At 33.5% G+C, this 23,897-nt stretch overlaps 1 protein-coding gene across 1 annotated transcript in view; it reads left to right on the top strand.

Annotated features, from left to right (window-relative positions):
- Positions 1 to 23,897, top strand: part of LOC132727229 (neurogenic locus notch homolog protein 2-like) — a 38,047-nt gene that overhangs the window by 1,211 nt on the left and 12,939 nt on the right. The window contains exons 3-24 of the mRNA XM_060712647.1: positions 1,327 to 1,443; positions 2,362 to 2,406; positions 2,816 to 2,941; positions 3,261 to 3,377; positions 3,854 to 3,970; positions 4,337 to 4,450; positions 4,829 to 4,957; positions 6,292 to 6,405; positions 7,368 to 7,440; positions 7,795 to 7,849; positions 8,028 to 8,109; positions 10,530 to 10,643; positions 11,788 to 11,901; positions 14,064 to 14,177; positions 14,867 to 14,980; positions 15,568 to 15,681; positions 17,708 to 17,821; positions 18,580 to 18,693; positions 19,335 to 19,448; positions 20,955 to 21,071; positions 22,030 to 22,143; positions 23,085 to 23,198. Of these exons, the coding sequence (XP_060568630.1) occupies positions 1,327 to 1,443; positions 2,362 to 2,406; positions 2,816 to 2,941; positions 3,261 to 3,377; positions 3,854 to 3,970; positions 4,337 to 4,450; positions 4,829 to 4,957; positions 6,292 to 6,405; positions 7,368 to 7,440; positions 7,795 to 7,849; positions 8,028 to 8,109; positions 10,530 to 10,643; positions 11,788 to 11,901; positions 14,064 to 14,177; positions 14,867 to 14,980; positions 15,568 to 15,681; positions 17,708 to 17,821; positions 18,580 to 18,693; positions 19,335 to 19,448; positions 20,955 to 21,071; positions 22,030 to 22,143; positions 23,085 to 23,198 (2,346 nt within the window). The remainder of the gene's footprint in view (positions 1 to 1,326; positions 1,444 to 2,361; positions 2,407 to 2,815; positions 2,942 to 3,260; positions 3,378 to 3,853; positions 3,971 to 4,336; positions 4,451 to 4,828; positions 4,958 to 6,291; positions 6,406 to 7,367; positions 7,441 to 7,794; positions 7,850 to 8,027; positions 8,110 to 10,529; positions 10,644 to 11,787; positions 11,902 to 14,063; positions 14,178 to 14,866; positions 14,981 to 15,567; positions 15,682 to 17,707; positions 17,822 to 18,579; positions 18,694 to 19,334; positions 19,449 to 20,954; positions 21,072 to 22,029; positions 22,144 to 23,084; positions 23,199 to 23,897) is intronic.

Below are 23,897 nucleotides of genomic sequence, written 5' to 3'. Positions count from 1 at the left end.
TAAAAAAATTGACAGGTAATATGACGCTATATAAACGGTAATATTGCAAACAACCCTTAATTTATATACGGTCATAACTTGATCTTAATAATACTGCACGTTTGTAAAGTCACTTTTCATTGGATAATCGTGACGTTATATAGTTTTATATACACGGTTGCTGTCACTTATTGAAGAAATCTCACTTTTTTCTTAATAGTAGAGAAGTTTCGCTGTATTATAAATTTGTTATAAATATTCCCGACAAGTTATATGATTGTATATAAACGGTTATTTGCAATGTTACCCTCGCTTAGCAGTTTGGGTAATGATGTTTGGGTATTATATTTCTTAACTACCGTTAATATAGGGCCATATAACCTCTCAAAAATCTTTATAACTAATATTAATTGATTATCCAACGAAAAGCGACGTTACAAACGTGTAGTATTATAAAGGAACATATAGATACGGTTACCAACTGATAGCCTTCTTGCAAGGCAGGGTTCCTCCGACCGCAGATCAGAATGTTAAATATGTATATAAAGGTCAATAACCTATAGTTTTCTAGTGTATCAAAATTAATGTTAAACATTCCAAGCGTTACTTTCAAAAATCGAAATTAAAACAATACCAATTTATAAAGTAACTTTTAAACTTATAAAATATACTATGTATATCGATTTCATAGGTCAATTACATTGAATATTAATCTTAAAGTAGTGGAATGAAACATAAGAAAAGAATGAACATGTTGCAAATTCATATTATTCTACATTCATTAAATGCATTTACAGTCAATGTTGTGTGTTTTTCGCTGCATTTTTCGGAGAAAAAAATGAAACGATTGTCATGACCTTCTTGTTGTCATCGGCTTTGGTTCATTTTTTCGCTATGGTCCATTTTCTTAGAAGCTATAAAAGCTTTAGATTTCAAGCTTGGTATGCATGTGTATGCACTAAAATGACGCCATTTATCAGGGCAGATAATCCTAAATTCATTTTATGCAGATTTATGCCCCTTTTCAGCCCTTGTTAACCTTTCTGTACGTTTAGATCCATTTTCTCAGAAATCATCCAAGTTATTCACCGCAAACTTGAATTCTATGTTTACTATCAAAATATTACAACATTGCAGAAGGGCAGATAATTCTGAAATTCATTCTAATGAAGTTATGCCCCTTTTTATTTTTTTTAATATCCTTAGGTCAAATTTTCAAGTTTGTAGCACCCGAGGTTAGCCAAGATCATCTTTTCTGCTCCAGTGACATATAACCTGTATTGTGTTGGTGCGCAGTGGAACCAATCAAACCAAACTGATATACTCGTATGCAATTCTATTTTTCAGACAAAGACAAAAGGTTCATTGTGACGGTTTCTAATAAAAACATTCTAGGTGTACAGACGGAGGTTTCGCTTTGTAAATGTTTCAACGAATGTCACATGGAATCCTTTACACACATCGGTACATCTTAATTATTTGTACAATAACATACATGTATATTGATATTACATATATGTATTACGGAATGACTCTGTTTATATTTATGTTCTTTAAGATATCATAATGTTGTGTTTTTTTCATATGATTGATTTTTGTCAATACTTACGATGTTTGGATGATGTTTAAGGGTTTTTGGTTGTAGAGGGGGAACGGGGCTACAGTGTAAGTCATGGCCACGCACCGAACACCTTTATTTAATTGTTTTCTATTGGTTGAAAGTCCGGCAAGATATCTGTGTAAATACGGAAAATATGTTTCACTACAGTAAAACAACACATTTCTACACTGATAATACGGAAAATGAAAATACGCATTTTACTTCATCAATATTTAAATTAAATTAAGTTTTATTTAATAATTGTATCCGTTAAAGCTGCACGCCTCCAGATGAGCCGAAATATTTCAAGAAATTTAGTCTTTATAAAAATGTATTAAGATCTTGAAAAAGTAAAAAGATTTAATATTAAATTAATTATTTACGTGTTATGTGCGAATAATGAATGATTTTGCAGTATCAATCAATTTAATTCTACTGCGTTACTAACGCAGTAAGAGGTATTTATGTATATCTTGGCCTCTTTTTTGGTAATTAACGTGGAATGTAAGTGCCGTTTGCAATGTATAAATTACTTTCTTTGTTCACTTCACAGTATTTTACTTTTAAATACATGTTTATAATTTTCATGAAAATTAGCATGAATCTGGAAGCATGCTGCTTTACATGGAATAATGCGAAATTGACTCATATTCACAGAATTACAGAACATCTTGGTGGACCCATTAATGCTTTCATTTTAAATAATTGGGCTAGTATTTCAAGCTTAACAATTATCTAAAGCATTGTAATACACGTGTAACTTATTTTCTATCTAAACACAGACTCAATCGAGTATCAGACAGTTTGGAGTTCCATCGATTGTTCAGGTAATTATAATAACAATCATATTAACAAATAGTCTAATTGCTTTGTGGAGTTATTTTTACACCTCAGTGGACATCAGTGGTGTCCCTTTAATTACATTATTATTTTCGTCTCATCATCATAATCATCATCATCATCGTCATCATCATTATCATCATCATCATCATCATATTCACCACTATCATCATCATCATTATCGTCATCATCAATATTATTATTATTTTAATTATTGAAAAATTATCAAATAAGATATATGTTTTTTTCTCTTCCTAGAAAGAAAAATACATTGAATGTATGTTTATGATCATTTTAAAGTATTTTTCGATAACAACAACAACAAATAGTTTTGTGCAATAAATACGATTTGTGATATTAACTTTTCTGTTAATCAGTAAAGAATCTATGTTACAGAATTAAAAAGATGCAATCTTATCAACCCGTGTGAGAATGGAGGATATTGTCTCAATACAAATCATGGTGACTTCTACAGCTGTAACTGTCAGCCTGGATTTACCGGCAAAAATTGTAATATCACAGGTGAGTGCGGGGTGGGAATTGGAAATTTTTATTGCGAAATCTTTGCTAGTTGGTTACTGACAAGAAGTTACATTCTCATGTTTTTATAATCTTTGCTGGCTCATCTTTAAAGGCAAAATGTACATATGTTTTCAAAAGACATTGTTTTGTTACGAGAAACAGTACTACATTACGAAAATCAACAAAACAGTGTTTTATTGATATATTTATAATAACCAAAAAAAAAACGTGTTGTAGTGTCGTAGTTTAGTATAGTATATTGGGAAATCGTTGTTTAGCAAAATTCCATTTATCTTATCACACACACACACACACACAGAAGCTGTCCAGTGCGAAAAGTCAAATCCCTGTCGTAATGGAGCAACCTGTATAAGTACTAACGGTCACTTTCAATGCAAATGTACAAATGGTTGGAACGGTGTTCTTTGCGACGAAGGTAATGTTTTGTCCTAGAAATTCTCTTGTAGCAGAATAAATGATTGAAAAGAAATATATTGGCGAATAAATACAAAAAAGTCATGATTAAAATAATGATATGATATTAATACCTTATGCTTAGTTAAATGATTGATTAAGAATGTCAGTTTTCATAAAATATATCACACATTTATGGGCTTGTTGCTTAATATCGAGTATTTATGACATTTCAACTGCATGAGTCTGCGATTTCGAAACGATTTCATGATCAATAATTCATTACTTCAACCTCACAAAGTCGAGCAATCAACTCAACTTTATGAATTCACTATTATAACTTCACGAATTCTTTAGGAGTTCGTGAAGATGAAATTAGAAACTCACTCAGTTCAAATTAAGAGTTAACTGATAATATGACCAATAAAGAAGGAACTAGTATATTTTTCGTAAGTCTATTAGAAGTACTGTTTAAAAAATGTGCATCATGTTATGCAGATGAAGATGAATGTCAGTTATATAACTTATGTCGTAATGGCGCAACTTGTATCAATACCAAAGGTCACTTTTCATGTCAGTGTAAACAAGGTTGGCACGGCGCTCTTTGCACTGAAGGTAAGGAGTTTATTTTATTAAATAATATTTCACTTTTCGATTTATCATTCATATTTTAAATATTGGAGTATTTGTTGAAGTGCATTTGCCACGTGCACTTAGAAAAACCTCTGTGTACGGTTCCAATCGACAACCCGATATACATGTTGGAGTACAACTGATTTAATTAGTATTGCCACAAACGAGTAAATATTTGTTCCTGCCTGACTGGTTTTAATGACGTCATAGGGCTTATACATATTTGTTCTGGTTGTCAATAGTGTCTCACTTTATCATGTGTTCACTATTATGATATCAATAATTAGATAAAATCTGATTTGGCCGATGCGCTCTTTTTCGGTTAACTTTGGTTTACTTCCGTTTTAGTTGTCGACGATTGTTCATATGGCCCCTGTTTGCATAATGGGACGTGTATCAATACAAACGGATCATACAATTGCATGTGTCCTGTAGGATGGACAGGCACTAACTGTGAAATAGGTGATCAAAGTATTGATATTTTGTTACGTTATTACAATACCGTGAATGTAACTGAAAAACTTTATAGAAACTCTACATATTATATTCCATATGAACGTATAAACGTGGTAAAAAAGAAAACAGACAAAAAGAAGAAAACAAGCCTTCAAGGTTGATTAAGTAATAGTTCTAACATGTCCCAATTGTTACAGAAATTCGTGCTATGAAAAGTTACGAAGCGGGGATATTTAAACGGTGTGTCGAAAACGAAAAAGAATGATTCATTGTGACGTTAGTTTGCATGGCTGTGCCTTTATGCTTTAATTTTTCTATACCCTTTTTAAAAGCTGGTAACAACGAATTGTATGAATGACTTTGCCATGTTTTTTTATTTCACAGATTTAGATGAATGTGCAACATTTAACTCAAAAGGATTTTTATGCAGAAATAGTGCCACATGTATAAATTTACCCGGTGATTTTCAGTGCAATTGTGCAAGTGGTTGGACAGGCAAATTCTGTACAACAAGTAAGTGAAATAAATGAACGTCTTTATGCTGATAATAAACAAAATTACATTTCTATTTCAAGACGAGTTTGCAATTATATTACTTTTGTTCTATTTGATGTTAAATTCTTGTAGTGAATGAAATATCATAAAATGTATAACCTCATACAAGATATTTTACATTCCAAACGTGAAAGAGCGAAACCAGCTGCTAGATTAATTTAGAAATTGACACAAATACTGCTGTTGCTCCTACGAATAATATCATAGTTACAGTTGCTTTTAGTGATGTTGCTGCAAGTAAGGTGGTAGTAAAGACAGTCCGATATGACATTAATTTGTAATGGCGTTTCACAAGATGGTATTTGATTCCTTTACCATTCGTCATTCGTTGTAAAGCATGTCAACGTGCGTTTCCGAACGACAGCTGTGTTTGAGAGTTTGTAATGCCAATTTGTTTCCTAAATAAATGAAAAACAAACATAAAAACAGAGCAATGATATAAGATAATTATACGTTGTTTAGTTCAATACTGAATTTTATTGGACGAGCACACTGCTGTCAATTATATTGGACGAATCGCTAGCCAAGTCTAACATAGGTTTTGCAGCCGTGCACGAGGCAATTTGGAGTCTGATATGCATTGGATATAGATTTTCTTTTCGACTCTGGAAATAAAAAGAGGCTGAATTGATAAAATAATTTCCAATTAGGATAAATGGTACAAACGCTGGTCATTTGGTCATTATGTTGTAAGGTGTTAATATTTTGAATACATATATGAGCCGCGTCACGACAAAACCAACTCTGTGCGTTTGCGACCAGCATGGATCCAGACCAGCCTGCGCATCCGCGCAGTCTGATCAGGATCCACGTTGTTCGCTATCAGTTTCTCTACTTGTTATAGGGTTTGTAAGCGAACAGCAAGGATCCTGATCAGACTGCGCGGATGCGAAGGCTGGTCTGGATCCATGCTGGTCGCAAACGCACTATGTTGGTTTTGTCGTGACGCGGCTCACATAGCATCTGATGAGATATCAATACTCTCGTAATGTCGTAATCTAGCTAAGATACATGCAATATGCATTCCAAATAAAATAAAACAAAAGATTCATTGCTACTGATTACGCTAAGAAAAAGTAACTAAGTCCGGGCTTTTTATTAGTTTGATACATTTCACTCAATTTTATATGTGCATTTATTTGTACTATATAAATAACAGCAACGTTATAAGTAAACTTGTAACAATCATAATGGGAAAAAGATTATTATCATAAAAAAATACGTATTTTTTTGTGTGTTTGTTATTATTACTAAGTACATGCAAGAAAATGTATTTTTATATAATTGTACAGGATATGACGAATGTCAGTCAAACCCTTGTATGAATAATGGCGTATGTACGGCTACCACGGATGGTTTCAGCTGTAAATGTTCGCCAGGATGGACTGGTGCGAAATGTGACACAGGTAAGTGTCTTTTATGGAATGAAAATACAAATATAGCAACTGGTGTCGTTGGTCTAGTGGTTAAGGCGTCCGCCTTCGGATTGGGAGGTCGAGCCCTACGGGGAGCGTTTATTGGATGATGAATGTTTCTCTTTGGACTCGTTCCGAAATGGCCGCTTCGTGAGTCTGCGAGGTAGTTAAAATGAATGGTTACCGATTTCTATCCGCCTGGCGCCTGGCATAGTGGTAGGAGTTGGGGTGACACTATGATAAACAAGACCTTTTTAAAAACTCATTTATTAGAAAACACCATTTTCTTGACAACTTCCTGAATATGACGCTGAGCTGTGTTAAGTAATGATCATTTTTCATTTCATCATTCAAGTTTGATATTAAATACGAGTTGGCCTAGGATATTACAGTTTTCCCCCTCTCTCTATTGAATGACGATAACTCTCATGTGTTAAATGCCCTTTTAAGACATTTTGCTGTTAAAATTTACCATCACAACTTATAACATTTAGAAGGTAAACTATATGATCTTCAGTACCTTATATCTTCTACCTAAATGTATACTTTTGGTTAGCAAGTGAGTTTTTTTTTCACGAAAAGTAAAACACCGGGTTTCACTTATTGTAAATAATATCCTTTCACTAAATGAGATGGTTTTACACTATATCCCCATTCAAAATAATGAAATGGTCTTAATAAAACAGAATGGTTGATAGCGGTTTTAAGTGGTAGTCTTCCTGAATTGTTAATGACATAGACAAGAAATCTAAAGAAGGGTTAAAACCCAATCAGGGGCAAACTGTTGTTTTTTTCGTCAGCGAAAAAAAAATACACACATTGTTTAGAAGTGATTGGCTCCTTACAGATTCGAGAGTGTTTTAATAAACTTATAGCTTCAAACACAATCGAACTAAAATAAATTCTTATTACAAAGCGAAAATTCTTGAATGCTATATCATGTTACATTACAGACATAGATGAGTGCTTGATGACACCTTGTTTTAATAATGCTGCATGTACAAATACTGCTGGAGGATTTTATTAGCACGTTACCAATTTAACCATTTGTTGGACAGGCCTATTTTTTTTGCCCCCCGCGCAATTAGGTGAGAAAAATTTAAAAATAATGAAAAAAAAAAAGGTTATTTAACCCATTTGTTTTTTCTCCAAATGCTTTTTCAGATTTAGATTTTTCTTTTTTGACATACGATATTTTCATAGAAACGGAAGTAGTATTTCGCGCATGAACATTCTGCGTAGGGCAAAAAAAGAATAACAAAAGAATAGGTTTAATCAGTATTAAACAACTTTGTTTACGAATTAATATAATGTAAGTGATAAACCATATGTTTAGAATATTTTTCTTTGATACGTAACCGATGCAATGGTGTATTTAAGTAATACACTTGAAAAGTTTTGCATTTACGCATTAATTCAGGGTCATGTTGATCATGTAAAACATTTACTTGTTTTATGATTGGCAATTAAATGCAATCAACTATTGATAAATAGTGAATACTTGAACATTGACCGAAATGTAACTTAAGTCTTGTCCTTGCGTCATAACCTCTTGCAATGCAGCTACATTTTTTCATTCAGATGTGAATGAATGTTTACACAATCCGTGTAAGAATGGTGGCACTTGTACAAATTTGAATGGAGGATATAAGTGCGCATGTCCAACCGGATGGACAGGAAAGAACTGTGATACAGGTACTTGACAAAAAAATCTATTTTGCAAAAAAAAGACAACAACAACAAAAAAAAACGACAACAACAATAAAACTCAAACAAACAAAAACAACTTAAAAAAACTGAACGTTTCATTATTTAACAGTATATAAAACACATGTTTTTTTATGGGTAACAGTAAAAATATCATCCCGAGGAAAATACTGTTACCCAAGGCGTACTCACAAACCATGTGTTATTTATTTTATTACCCCGAACAAATACTTTGATGATCTGAATTTGTTAACTAACTCTAACTGTAACAAAAATAATCCAAGAGAAGCAATAACTTAACTGTCCTTACCTTGCAAGCTATAAGCCTACTGTACTTGAGAAGCTGTTTTTCTTTTATTTTTAAAGCAAGTGATGATATCCACCAGTCATAAACATACAATAAGCTGCGTTTTATTTAGAAAACAAAACACTAACACATTTATAAGGTTATGATCCTTCTGTATCCAGAATATTCTTCGCATGGTTTTTGACAAAGTGCATTTACAAATTAACGATGATATCATACAGATGTCTGTCCACCAACTCTATCTGTAACGTTTCACTGATTAAAATTGTTAAATAATACTTTGTTGTATGCTTTAATCGTCTGTACACAAAATTATTCACATTACAATAACTTCCGTTGAAAACGGATGTTTACTTTTTGACTATTCAAGAAGAAGATATTTTATACGCGAAAAGAACTCTAGTGTGCAAAGAACTAAATTTTAATAGAGTCATAGTTACTTTGGTGATGCCCTAGGCCCTATCATCGAAAATAAGAATGAATCGAGAGAAAATGGCGGCCATTTTATTTTATTTTATTTAGAAAGTAGACCACGTGACCAGATTTTATACTGTTAAAAATACTGTTACCTATGTAACAGCACAAAATTCTTAATCACGTGGTACACTTGCATTAACAGTAAGATTTACTCCCAGAGGCCTATAGGAAATTAACATTACGAAAAAAGTGAGAGGTACTAATATGCAATAGCAATATGTATAAAAGTAACACAATTTGAAAAAAATGTATTTTACATATACAAAAGTACAGAAGTTGAAATAGAAAACACGTTATTTTCATATTTCCCGAGCAACATGTTTTGAAGTTCAATAACTCTTTTGCTTGAAAAAAGTTTTAGAGTCCCATTATTCATAACAAAATAATAAATGTTTCATTCTTTAGAAAGTGCAGACATTTATGTTGTTTGAATAATTTAATTTCACTTTCAATGGGAGGTGGCTGTTTGTCGAGCCCGTGCTTAAATCAAGGCACTTGTATGGACAGAGCGGGTGGTTATGATTGCAAATGTAGACCTGGATGGACTGGAATAAATTGTGAAATAGGTAAATATAGAAATAGCCATCAAAGATTTTGACATACAAGTGAAAAAATTCTTATCTTATGGAGACTCACTGCATGCTGACGCTCAATAAATATCATATCTACTATTATAATAATAAATCAAAAACTAAATTGAAATGTAAATTTCGAAACAATTTCTCCTCATCGGTGTAGATGTGTATTAAGTCATTAGACTTATCTTTGTAGGCAGATAGATCTCATAATGTACAGGTGCAGTGCAAAAGGACCATTACTCTGCCTTGCCTAATTTTGGAGTTATTGCCTTTTGTTCATTTTAACATCTTGAAACATTGTCCGGGACATAGCTCTGACAGTATAAGAATTATCAACATGAATCTTTGTAGGTAGATATATATATAGTGCAAAAGAACCGCAACTCTGCATTGGGTAATGTTGGAGTTATTGCCCTTTGTTTATTTTAACACTCTGAACTCTGTCCAGGACATAACTCTAAAACTATGATAGATATCAATATGAAACTTTGTAGGTAAAAAGATCTCATTGGGTTAATGTGCTGTGCACAAGAACCATAACTCTGCCTTGCCTAATTTTGGAGTTATTGCCCATTGTTCATTGAACATTGTCCGGGACATAACTCTGACTCTTAAAGAGATATGAACAAAGAAACTTTGTAGGTAGATAGATCTTATTGGGTAGATGGGCAGTGCAAAAACAGTAACTCTGTCTTGCCTAAGTTTGGAATTGTTGCACTTTGAACTTTGTTTCGGGACGTAACTCTGAAACTACAAAAGGTTTACTTTTCTGTGTCCAAATCCTTTTCGAAAAGCATCAACCCGGTTCAACCGGCTCTTGTTTTACAATATAACCATCGCCTGTCGGCTCGGGACCGTTTTTGTTCGGTCATATAACCTATCAAAAATCTTTATAAATAATAACATACATGTGTTCATTTTAAATAAAACATTTGCAGAATTTAATCCCTTATATCCAAAATACAAGTTTTAATTACATATTTTCTAGCAGAACAAAAAGACATTCAAAAAGACATTATATTACGGTACACAATGTTACATTTCAGATATAGATGAGTGTTCTATGTCGCCTTGCTTGAATAATGCTACATGTACAAATACTGTTGGGGCATTTCATTGCACATGCACTGACACATGGACAGGACCTATCTGCATTAAAGGTTTGAAGATGAATTTAACAATATTGTTTAATTTTAATTCAAAAACCACTTGCATATGATATAGTATTTAAAAACACTCGCATAATATAAAAATAAATGATTTAGGTCCCATATTGATTGAATATGAGCCGTGTCATGACAAAACCAACATAGTGCGTTTGCGACCAGCATGGATCCAGACCAGCCTGCGCATCCGCGCAGTCTGATCAGGATCCGTGCTGTTCGCTATAAGTTTCTATATACTTGTTATAGGGTTTGTAAGCGAACAGCATGGATCCTGATCAGACTGCGCGGATGCGCAGGCTGGTCTGGATCCATGCTGGTCGCAAACCCATTATGTTGGTTTTGTCGTGACGCGGCTCATTTAGGTTCCATATTGATTGAATATCAATTTCCTTAATTTGCAAACATTTAAATGTATATAAAAAGATATGTGAAATATTGATACACTTTTTGAAATGAGAATTGATTTGGTTAGATATATATTGATTTGTAGCAAGATTTTTTGACAAAAAATATACTAAATTTAGTTTAAAGATGCATTTACATTTTTTTTGTTTATCAGTACCAGTGCACATTTTGCTTCTCCGTAAAAATGATATAGCACTTTTTGTATATATTTTGAAGTGTCGTCCCAACCGCTATACAGTCACAGTGTGAAAGCGCGCTAAATGTTAGCTAACAGTAAAGCCGTGTCAATGAAAAAAAAAGAGATTGTTTTAACTGAAAAATAGTTCTTTTTAGGTATGTTATAAGAGACCATTTTATTCGTATAGGTTCATTTCTAAATTTATTAAACCAGACGCTCGCATATCATAATTTTAATCAACTCGTTCAATAAATTTGTGTATCGAACCTACTACACTCTTCCAGTATACTCTATTTAATTTATCATTTGAGCCGTGTCACGAAAAAACCAACATAATGGGTTTGCGACCAGCATGGATCCAGACCAGCCTGCGCATCCGCGCAGTCTGATCAGGATCCATGCTGTTCGCTATCAGTTTCTTTACTGTTAATATTGTTTGTAAGCGAACAGCATGGATCCTGATCAGACTGTGCGGATGCGCAGGCTGGTCTGGATCCATGCTGGTCGCAAACCCACTGTGTTGGTTTTGTCATGGCGCGGCTTAATTTTATTCAGATGTAGACGAATGTTTAAACAATCCTTGTAAGAATAATGGCAGGTGTTCTAACTTGATTGGAGATTATGATTGCGCATGCCCAGTGGAGTGGACCGGGAAAAATTGTGACATTGGTATGTTTGCTTTAAAATCATTATTGAAATTGAAAATGTCAAAATACGCTGAGGAATGAAGAAAAACATGTAAGTAAAGATGTATATTTAATTTTAAATAGAAATAGACGAATGTTTAAACAACCCTTGTAAAAATAAAGGCACATGATCAAACATTCCTGGTGGATATAACTGCGCATGCCCAACAGGATATACCGGGCAAGTTTGTGATACAGGTATTTATCCTCATTTGATTTAAATATATTTTATTGCCAAAAAAGGAAACATATACATACATGTAAAGACAGTTACAATACAATGACATACTGACCCACAAGTTCTCTCAACATTAGTAACGGGTCTTCCCTTTAATCATTTAATAAGTTTTTATCATGGTCAGGAGACCTTTCTGTTGAAAATGTGTCAAGAGTTAAATCGTATACATACATAATTATACATGCACAGTGCGTATTAGTTACCCGCACTCCAGAGCATGCCCAATGATTGGCTCATTGTTTGCTAGGGTTTACTTATTGCTCATTGGTTACTTTTTTCTGGGGTTTTATATTATGACAACAGGGAATGTGTTTTTATGCTTGACAATGATACGAAAGAGAAAGAACATCAAAACACTCTGCAATATGATTAATACTCGTGGGCTATGCCCCCTCGTACAAACCAGGTAGCATCGTGTTTCGTTGCTCTTTCTTTTTCTTGTATCATAGTTTGAGGACCTTTCTGTTGAAAATGTGTCAGAGTTAAATCGTATACATATACAGTGCGTTAACTGGAGTGCAGGTATAAGTTACCCGCACTCAAGAGCAGCCCATTGAGTGGCTCAATTTTGCTGGGGTTTACTTATTGTGACAGCAGAGAAAGGGAAAGCGACAGGGGAAAGCGACAGAAATGTCATATTAAGATGCTCGTTCATTGGTTACTTTTCTCCGGGGTTTCATATTGTGACAACAGGGAACGTGTTTTTATGCTTGACAATGATACAACAGAGAAAGAGCATCAAAACACTCGGCAATCTGATTAATACTCGAAGGCTACGCCCCCTCGTACAAATCAGTTAGCCTCTTCTTTCGATGCTCTTTCTATTACTTACATGTATTCAATTAAGAAAGTATTCAATCCGCCGGATTTTTAACAACGGTTTGGAGTTTTGAATCGTAGGAATTGACCACGAGATTGCATTTTCAGATTGATTATCAATTTCACTTTGTCTTTGTCAGTTGGTTTTTCTGTGACCTTTGGTCGAAATTTGTCCATAACAAATCTAGATAAATTTTGACCCTGAATACTTCTTAAATGTATATATTTGGGATCTTTGTAAATAAATATTAATACACATTTTGAAATCGGAACTGATAATATTTTATTGCATCAAATCATTTACATCAACAAAATTACACAATATACAAAAATGGTTGGGCCAAACGTTTTTTATAACATTATCGTGGGCCCTGGAAGTTTCTTGTTTATAATGACGATAAGCAAAATGTTATGTCTATTTAACGTAACGACGTACGACGTGTGTTTAAACTTATGTTCAGTACTCCGGACATAAGACAAGTATATGGAATGACTGAAAGGATATTATGAAGTAATATCAATGAATTAATGTCTAAATTTTCATGATAGAGATCTTCAGGACATTTAGAGCGTAATAAATACGCCACAATATTTCGAGTATATCTAAATAAAATGCTGAAAAAATGTACAAAATAACGTCGGTGTTGTAGGCACTTTCTGCCATACCATGAACAAATCTGTTATTTTCTTTTATTGCCACGGCTTACGTTCTAGTATCATTTTGTTATTGATTAATGATTATATGTATAATCATCAACATTAAATGTGGTAGGTACAGACACAAAAAAAATGTACCAAAATTTCCTAAATTTCTTAATTGTAAAAATCGAGCGACACTATGAGTTTATAATCATATTTTAAACGTGTCATCATTTTTCTAAATAGCAATAAACTACTTTCAATATACATGTCAATAAATATGAAACATCAATTTTCATATATTTTATCAATTAACACCAGTTGGTTTTATCAAATAACAAATATATGATCTTTGGCCGAAGCCTGTCTTTTACAAATTTAGATAAATCTTGACCCTGAATACTTATTCAGAATGCGTGTCTACAATTTCATTTTTCTGTTAATTCAAGATGTAGATGAATGTTTAAACAATCCGTGCATGAATAGTGGCACATGTATTAACATGTACGATGGCTATAACTGCATCTGCCTAGCAGGATGGGGCGGCAAAAATTGTGATACAGGTATAAAACATCTTTTGCCATAGCAACATTCATCTTTAAGTCCATCAAGACATTGTGATGAAGGCTGTTAGAAACTAGGCACAGAATCCATATTTGTTAATTCTTACGAAATATAAAATATGTGATTAATAATGTTTAAATAACGGAATCAGAGCACGTTTGATGTTAAGTAACGCTGAACGTGCAGTTATGTATCATAAAGGTAGCAAAATAGTAAACAAAGTAGTATTTTGACTTCCATACAAATCACTTATTAATTATAGTCATAAAAGAAACAAAAACATAATTTATTTATATGGCAAATAAGTTTTTAAGAAATAAGATTATAGCATTTCTGTGGCATAATGGGCATTTAAATATCATATGAATTCATTACTAAGGCATTAAAGTATGACATTCTCCATAATGTTAAGAAGTAATTGCATATCCGCTTACGAATGGCGTTGACCAATTTATACTGCAGTTAGTTCTTGAGTATTAATGTCATTTTTTTGTTTGATAAACTTGTCCCATTTTGCTTTATAATGAATTTAAGTAAGTGAAGTTTCATTTTTAAAGTTGACTTTCAGTGTAAGTTTTGCATTTCTACATAGAAAAAAGTAGAGCTGCTATCATCAGTTAAATTAAGATCAATTTTCTGCATGGGCTTCCTGTACTACGTCTTTGCACAACTGTATTTTATTATTCAGATATTAACGAATGTTTGCATAATCCGTGCAAGAATAATGGCACGTGTTTTAACATGAATGGAGGATACACCTGCCGGTGCCATGCAGGGTGGTCCAGAAAACACTGTGATATAGGTATTATGATGCAGTCATTTACTCTGTCATTCTGTTTTTATATTATTAGGACAGACACATTGAATATTGATTCAAACCTTAGCGCAATTAAAAAAAAAGCCTTTTCAATTTCATAAAAGGGGATCAAAGCCATTGGTTAGAGCACGTGTTAACACACTCCAAATCAATATGCCTTATCGGTCTTTTGCTTTACCTAATGCTCCAGCTTCTGTTTGAGAATTTAAATTATTTTCATCAATGCCAGTTTTTTATTATTATTATTATTACATACAAGTAATATGCGAGTACCCCCCCCCCCTCCGCTTGTCCCCTTGTTGCCTTTTAGGCTTTTCTTTAAATGTTTTCTAACAACTTGAGTCTATGCATCTCTTAATTTCAGCAAGTGAGGTGGTTTAAACCCTGGTGTTTCTTTAAGTTTGTAACACCCGAGGTTAGCCAAAATCATCAAATATGAACTAAATTGCGTTTGTTGCCGTAAAACCAAAAAAGATTAAAAATAAACGAGCTTTTGCGATTTTCGTCTCCAAATTAATATCAATTCCAAGTTCCCATGTTGTTGAATTGCAGCTTTATTATTTATTCTTTAGATATCAACGAATGTATACATAACCCGTGTAAGAACCTCGGCACATGTTCTAACACAGACGGGGGATATCACTGCGCATGTCAGTCAGGATGGACTGGAACAAACTGCGATAAAGGTATGTCCAGATATTTAAATAAGCTCATAGAACACCAGTATTTTGCTATTAGCTTTAAATGGCATAATGATTAGTACTCTAATATATTCTTCAAAAAAATCATCAATCTTTTTCTATTATGTTAGAGGCTTGGGTGAGATTTTGATATGATATTGTTTTGTACAATACTTCGTAATATCTGTTTTACACATATATTAAAAATGGGACAGGGACTATATGTTTAAAGGTAAAAATTATATTTTAACATAAATAAAGGGGCATGCGTGACAAAATAATGCACCATAACTCAGAAAATGAAACTCTTCATTTTCTCTTTAAAATCTGGCATACATAAATCTCAGTATATAATATAAACATTGTCACAGCCTTCAGGTAAGTGTACTCACAGACACTTGGGGTTTGGAGCTCAAAACGCCTTTTAAATCCAAATAAAATGCATATTTGTCAATCCCAGCACATGTACTGATCATATATATATATAAAAATGTGCAAAATGCGCAGCGCGTTTAAGTGTGGGAACCACATAATCGGATGGCTTCGGTCATTCAAACGTGCCAGTCGGCTATGACCGAAGCATCCGATTATGTGGTTCCACACTTAAACGCGCTGCGCATTTTGCACATGGCAAAGCTGGCCACCAAAATCGGATGGCTTCAGACATAGCCGACTGGCACGTTTGAATTTATCGAAAGATAATGTCATTGAAGGAAAACGGCGATAATATTGATGTTTATTTCGGCTGTTGCGTTGTTTATATTACCGTTGAAGTTAAAAATTGACCATCATCGTGAAGAATTATATCTTCTGTGTCGATGGACCAAAGGATTATGTGAACATATTGGAAATGGAATAAAATACATGGTGATTATGACGGTAGGGTGCGGATTTTTTCCGGCAAACATTTTTATCTTGTGTATTATTATAGATGTTGAAATATGAATTTTTTTCAAAACGGCTTATATTAAGATTTTTTGATATATATGATCAGTAAATGTGCTGGGATTGACAAATATGCATTTTATTTGGATTTTAAAGGCGTTTTGAGCTCCAAACCCCAAGTGTCTTTGAGTGTACTATTTCTCTCTTTTGGTATTGCCAACTAGAAAAAGGCAACCATTATTAAAAGAGCACCCATGACCGAATTTTGGTATTGCCAAAAAGAAAATAGCAATCATTAATCAAAGAGCATCCGTTATCGAAATTTGGTATTGCCGAATAGAGAAAGTAGAGAAAGAAATCATTAATCAAAGTGTACATGTAACCGAATTTTGGTATTGCCAAATAGAAAAAAGCAATAATTAATAAAAAAATCCGTTACCAAATTTATGTATTGTCAAATAGAAAAAGCAATTATTAATTAAAGTGCATCCGTGAACAAATTTTGGTATTGCAAAATAGGAAAAAGAAATCATTAATCAAAGAGCACACGATACAAACTTAAAGTATTGCCAAAAATAAAAAACAATGATTAATAAAAGAGCATCCGTTACGGAATTGTGTCTTTGACAAATAAAAAAGGATACCAGTAATTAAAGAGCACCTGTTACCGACTTTAAGTATTGCAAAAAAGAAAAAGCAGTCATTTATCAAAGAGAATATGTTACCGGATATTGCCAAAAAGAAAAGCGATCAATAATCAAAGAACACCCGTTACCGCCTTTAAAAATTGCTAAAAAGAAAATGCAATCATTAGTCAAAGAGCATTCGTTACCGGATTTTTGTATTGCCAAATAGAAAAAATGTGATCATTAATCAAAGAACATATGTTACCAAATTTTGGTATTGCCAAACAGAAGAAGCAATTATTAGTCAGAGAGTATCTCTAACCGAATTTTGGTATTGCCGAATAGAAAAAAAGCGGTCATTAATCAAAGAGTACCGTTACCTACTTTAAGTATTGCCAAATAGAAAAAGCAATCGTTAATTAAAGAGCATCCGTTATCGATTTACCTATAACGCTTAGGTTTTTAGCTAGGATACCGCTTGAATGCAGTATGTTTGACTAAAATTTAAATGTCATATTCAGATGTAGATGAATGTTTAAGCCATCCGTGTAGAAATAATGGCACGTGTTTTAATAAAGACGGAGGATATAACTGCACATGTAAAGTAGGGTGGACCGGAAGAAACTGTGAAACGGGTATAGCATTATTCGATTTTTGACAAAACAAACATATTATTTAAAAACCGATATTTTTAGAAACTGTGTTTACCTGATTCAGTTGTGTTTTTGTAGATGGCTGTACAACGGCATTGCCTAGGGCTCTCATTTAACATGATCACCAAAATATGAAAGAGCCACGTAGTAGAGGTGTATCTACCATGTTATCAATCATTGGGCTTGCCTGCATTAATTTCATTTTTATTTGATTGGCCACAGAACTTGTCTGGGGAGGGGTCGTGCTTTTTTTATTTTTTCGGGGGGGGGGGGGGTCTGATGGTGCTGCTTGCATTAATTATGTTTGCATTTGATGATGTAAAGGTAGTGCTACAGAAGTTGCTGTTGCCCAATGGATTGCAGTTTTTCTTTTATTATTATTTGTGCTCTGTGTGTAATATTTTACCAATTTAAATGATGATAAGAGTAATTGCATATGCACTTATGTATTGTGCTGACCAATTTTTATTTCTTTTCTTAAATATCAAAAATGTATATTTATGTTTGATAATTTTTTTCCTCTTTTGCTTCAAAATGAGTTAAAGCAACTCAGATTTCATTTTAAGTCGATTTTCAAAGTAAGTACCAATATTTATGTAATAGTACAAACTTCAAAGTTTGTACGGTTACATAAATAAAAGGTGAACTTTTGACAATATGGTTAAATCAAGATCAATTTTCCTCATGGACTACCTGAAGTACATCTTTGTACAACTTTATTATATTATTATATTATTCAGACGTAAACGAATGTTTACATGACCCGTGTAAGAACAATGGCTCGTGTTTTAACATGAATGGAGGATACACCTGCAGGTGTCAAGCAGGGTGGTCCGGAAAACACTGTGATATAGGTACTATGATACAGTCATTTACTCTTATATCATATTCGTATATTTTTAAGTCAGAAACATTGAATTGTGATTCAAAACTTTAGCGTAATTAAAAATAGCATATCCAAAGCCATTGGATTAGGGAAATGTTCCCACACCTCTTGTCACTACCCCCTTTCAGTAATTTGCTTTTGACTTAAACTTCGAGTACTGTTGGATAATTTAATGATTTTCATTAATGTCGTTTTATATTATTATTACATTGTAAGTACGAAAATACGCGATTATTTCCCCCACCCCCCGTTGTTGCGAACAGATTACCTTAAAGGATTGAAGCATCAGAATGACAACCACCGTTTGTCTGTGCTTGATCGTAAGACGAGACCACATGTGTTCGAATTAATGGAGTCTGTGTATATCTTAGCTCCTGCAGGTGAGATGGATTTAACCCCTGGTGTTTCTTTAAGTTTGAAACACCCGAGGTTAGTCAAAATCATCTTTCCTGTTTCGGCGCCATATGACCTAAATTGCGTTTGGTCGACGTTAAACCAAAGAAAACAAAATAAACGATTTTTGCAATTTCCGTCTGCGAATTAATATGAATTCTTAGTTCTTAGGTTGTTGAACAATATAGGTTTGAAACTTTATTATATATTCTTTAGATATAAACGAATGCATACATAACCCGTGTAAAAACGTTGGTACGTGTTCTAACACAGATGGTGGATACCACTGCATGTGTCATTTGGGGTGGTCTGGAAAAGACTGCGATAAAGGTATGTCCAAATATATTGATAAGCTTTTTGAACACCAGTATTTTCCATAGCTTACACATAGCATAATAATTAGTACTATAATACATTCTTCCGAAAAATCATCTGTTCAATATTTTTCTATTATGTTTGAGGTTTGGGTGAGATTTGTTATAATACTGTTTTGTACAAATATTTCCTGATATCTGTATTCCACATGCATGGAAGATTTGACAGTGACAATTTGTTTTAAAGATAGGAATTTATATTAAAACATAAATAAGGGCATGCATGACAAAATAAAGCGCCATAACTTAGAAGATATAACTCTATTCATTTTCTCTTTGAAATCTGGCATAAATAAATCTCAGTATATAATTTAAAAAACATTGTTACGGCTTTTAAGCGATGTGCTATTTGCTCATCTGCGGTATTGTAAAATAGAAAAAAAACAATCATTTATAAAAGAGCACCCGTTAATACCGAATTTTGGTATTGCAAAATAGAAAAAAAAACAATCATTAATCAAAGGGCACCCATAACCGAATTTTGGTATTGACAAATAGAAAAAAAACAATCATTAATCAAAGAGCATCCGTTACCGAATTTTGAAAAAAGCAATCATTAATCAAAGAGCATCCGTTAGCGAATTTTGAAATTGCCAAATAGAAAAATCGATCACTAATCCAAAATTATGCGTTACCGAATTTTTGATTTGCGAAATAGAGAAAGCAGTCATTTGGTATTGCCAAATGGAAAAAAAGCAATTATTAATCAAAAAGCATTCATTACCGAATTACAAATACCGCTTGGATTTTAGCAAGGATACCACTTGAATGCAGTATGTTTGACTGAAATTTTTAATATTTTATTCAGATGTAAATGAATGTTTAAGCCATCCGTGTAGGAATTATGGCACGTGTTTTAATAAAGACTGTTTAGTAGGGGTGTACCAACAATTTTATGATTCGTTTGGCTTGCTTGCATTAATTTCATTTATATTTGATGGTGTGAATGTACTGCTACATAATTCGCTGCTGTTTCTATTGATTGTTGTTGTTTCTCTCTTTGTGGGGGGGGGGGTCTGTTTGTGTTGCTTGCAATAATTCTGTTTATAATTGATGGTGTAAACGTACTGCTACAGAAGTTGCTGTTTTTCTACTGATCGTAGTGGTTCTTTTATTGGTATTAGTATTTTGGAGGGTGGGAGAGGGTAACAATGGGGGAGATGGCAGTTGTTGGGTTACGTCCCACCCACCAGGGGTGGGTTAAGTCCCACCCTACAGGGTAGGGTTAAGTTCTACCCACCAACACTTTAAAGATCATATCACAAGGTTCCATTCATCTTAACTGGGGGAGGAAGAGCACGGGTGTAGTTTCGCCTTGCTTTTTTCTCAGCCTTGCCAGATATATACTGTCATGCCAGACATTAGCATGGTATTTTCTTTACCTCATAATAGTTTAAATATATTACACTTATAAACTATGAATCGAATAGATTCTCTATTTATGTGACTCGATATGATACAGATGTGGACGAATGTTTGCACAATCCATGTAAGAATAATGGCACATGTTCAAATAAGGACGGAGGATATACCTGTGCATGTCAAGCAGGGTGGACCGGACAACAAGACTGTGATACAGGTAACCCTAATCTGATTACAATCGCCTCTAAATAACGCTCCGCTGTTAGATCTGACCGTAATACACAGCCAATCGTCGACGAGCTTAATTTCATAATTTTGAAAGCGATGTGGTTTCTAATTTTAACCCTGGGAAAACCAATACTGAGTAGGTGATTTTCACGATTTCTTGAACCAACATAGCGTTGTCCGTATAGCCGACAAGTAAACTGGAAAATTAATCCTGCGCATTAAAAAATCATCTCTATTTTTTTCAAGTTAATTTGTTAGATATTACTTTAAACATTTTTTTTTTCAAATAAATCAACAATTTGTTAACTTCCACGGACATTTTTTTAATATTTTGTTTTGATAATGTCTATGTAAATACTAGGTGAATTGCACGACTAAAAATAGCTTTCTCGGGAAATCCTAATTATTAAGAATGCGAAACATATATGGTCGTCCTCAGATCTAAATAAAAGAAATAAGTAGATCTTAACTTTAGTCAGATTGCAGGTAACCATACACCGGCTGACGTTGTCTGATATATTTGCTCTGCTTTCAATCTGACCGCGAGGTTATAAACCCTTTCCTGGGTTCTGTCTTCATTGGTCAGTGTACTTTTGTATGATTCAATTTGCATAAAACACATAGACGTGTAGGTATGGGTTCATTTCGCTCTCAGAAATTCAGAAGGTATAATGTAAATAATGTGATGCAAAGTAAGCAGACGAAATGAAATTTCGTTGGAGTGACCTTTCCACGAAAAACACGACAATTAGTTCCACGAGAAAAGTAATGAGTTAACAGTATCCTGAACATATTTACTGTCCAGAAACATTAGAATTGTCTTAATTGTTTTGCAATAACAATCGTAATTCACAAATAAGAAATATTTGACCGAAGATTTATTAAATTCCTTGTACCGACGTAATATCTAAATATTTCTAAATCTACTAATTCTATATTTGATTTAGATGTAGATGAGTGTTTAAACAATCCGTGCAAGAATAATGGTAATTGTATAAATATGGACGGAAGTTATAACTGCGCATGTCAGTCAGGATGGACAGGAAGACACTGTGATACAGGTATCTTGACCTAATTTATAATGAATTTGCCAAGTTTTAAATTTGGAACAGTCCATCCAAAAGTTAAGGGGGTTTCAATGTCAAAATGCAAAAATTAGCTCCGTTTTGTCAGACCGAATGGATGTGCAGGTAAATCGAGCTATTTTTACATCATCAATTTTATACATGTATTAAATGTTGAAGGCCCATGTAGAACCGACATTTTTTATTTTCTGAAGGTTTTATTTTTAGATTTTTGTTTTAGCGTGCTGTTAAAGTAAAATGTAATAATTGGTTACATTTGTGTACATTTCCATTATGTCAAATTATTTAACATTCAGTGCTGCACTCGTCTCGGTGATAAGCACTAAACATGCTCTAAATTCATTATTACAAAAATAACACTTGTCTTTCAGGGCAATGAACTAAAAATGAATACATGTATCAGCAACCCAAGAACTGAAGTTTGCTCAGTTCAAAGGTTGCTAATTTGCACTATTACCCTGAGAGACATGTTTTTTTGTTTTTTTTTGTTTTTTTTTTACTAAACCAACATTTTATTGTTATTTTTCACCGCTATGCAATACAGTTCTATCAGGGGAGAGAACTAGAACATTACGTTTTCTTAAGTATATAAAGATTACTCGCCCCTGGGGAATATATAAATGAAACCAACAAAAAAACAAAAAAAAACAAAAAAAAAAAACAAAAAAAAAACAAAACAAAAAACAACAACAACAAAAAAAAACAACAATTGTTCTGTGATATTCATTTCCGGAATGATGGGTCGAAATAACGTCATGTGTCGTTACATGACTACATTGCTACAAATAATATTGTATATTGTGAAAGGTTTACGTGAGGTATAATAATACAGCGTAATAACAACACACATTTTACCTTTTCTAAAAATAAGTAGAAGTGTTTTCCATTACAGCGGCTCTTTGTGTCTTTTCTTTCAGCTGTTGATGCGTGCTTGCCGAATCCTTGTTTAAATCATGGTACATGCAAGAACACAGTAAATGGTTTTAACTGTAAGTGCATACCGTCATGGACAGGAGCGAAATGTGACACAGGTATTACTATGACTAAGTTATGAGTAATTTCGTTGTTTTTGCTGCTTTGGAAGGGATACCCCTTTTCCGGGTTTTAAGTGATCATTTTTTAATGTAAATTTTATTTAAACCGCTTTCGAAAACATCTTTTTGGAACTAACCAGCACGGTGGGACAAATGAGGCCATATGGTTGTGACTCCGATAGGCATGATAGGTCTTCAGTCTATGGCCCATGATTTGATAAAAAGACTCTTTAGTTACAATGCTATTGCTGACCCTCGTTGGATTTGAAATAAGCACTGGGATAAAATGGTCACTATTTTACAGGTACTTGGACTTCCGTAGAATGAATCGAATGATGCCGTTTCATCTAATACAATGATTGCAATTATTATTATATATTATACATATATTATGATAATCCTGCATCATTGGAAGAAGAAAGAGTAAATTGCCTTGCACATGTCGATCCGTCGGTCGGTCCGTAAAACAAACAGTTTCCGATCAATAACTTTAGAATGCCTGGACCTAGGAAACTTAAACTTGTCCGATCACTAACTTGACAACCGATTGGCCCCTGGTCTTCAACTCTCACAGGTACATTGGTCTTTGTCAATAGATGACCCCGATTGAGTTAAGGGTTATGGGTCATAGGTCAAGATCACATTAATCTTGAATGTCAAAATAGTTTCCCACCAATAACGCGACGACCCATGGTC

This window comes from Ruditapes philippinarum, unplaced genomic scaffold, assembly GCF_026571515.1.
Source record: "Ruditapes philippinarum isolate M1 unplaced genomic scaffold, ASM2657151v2 ctg2131_1_1_1_1, whole genome shotgun sequence".
Taxonomy (NCBI): Eukaryota; Metazoa; Mollusca; class Bivalvia; order Venerida; family Veneridae; genus Ruditapes; species Ruditapes philippinarum.
This window is presented reverse-complemented; position numbering and strand designations above follow the sequence as displayed.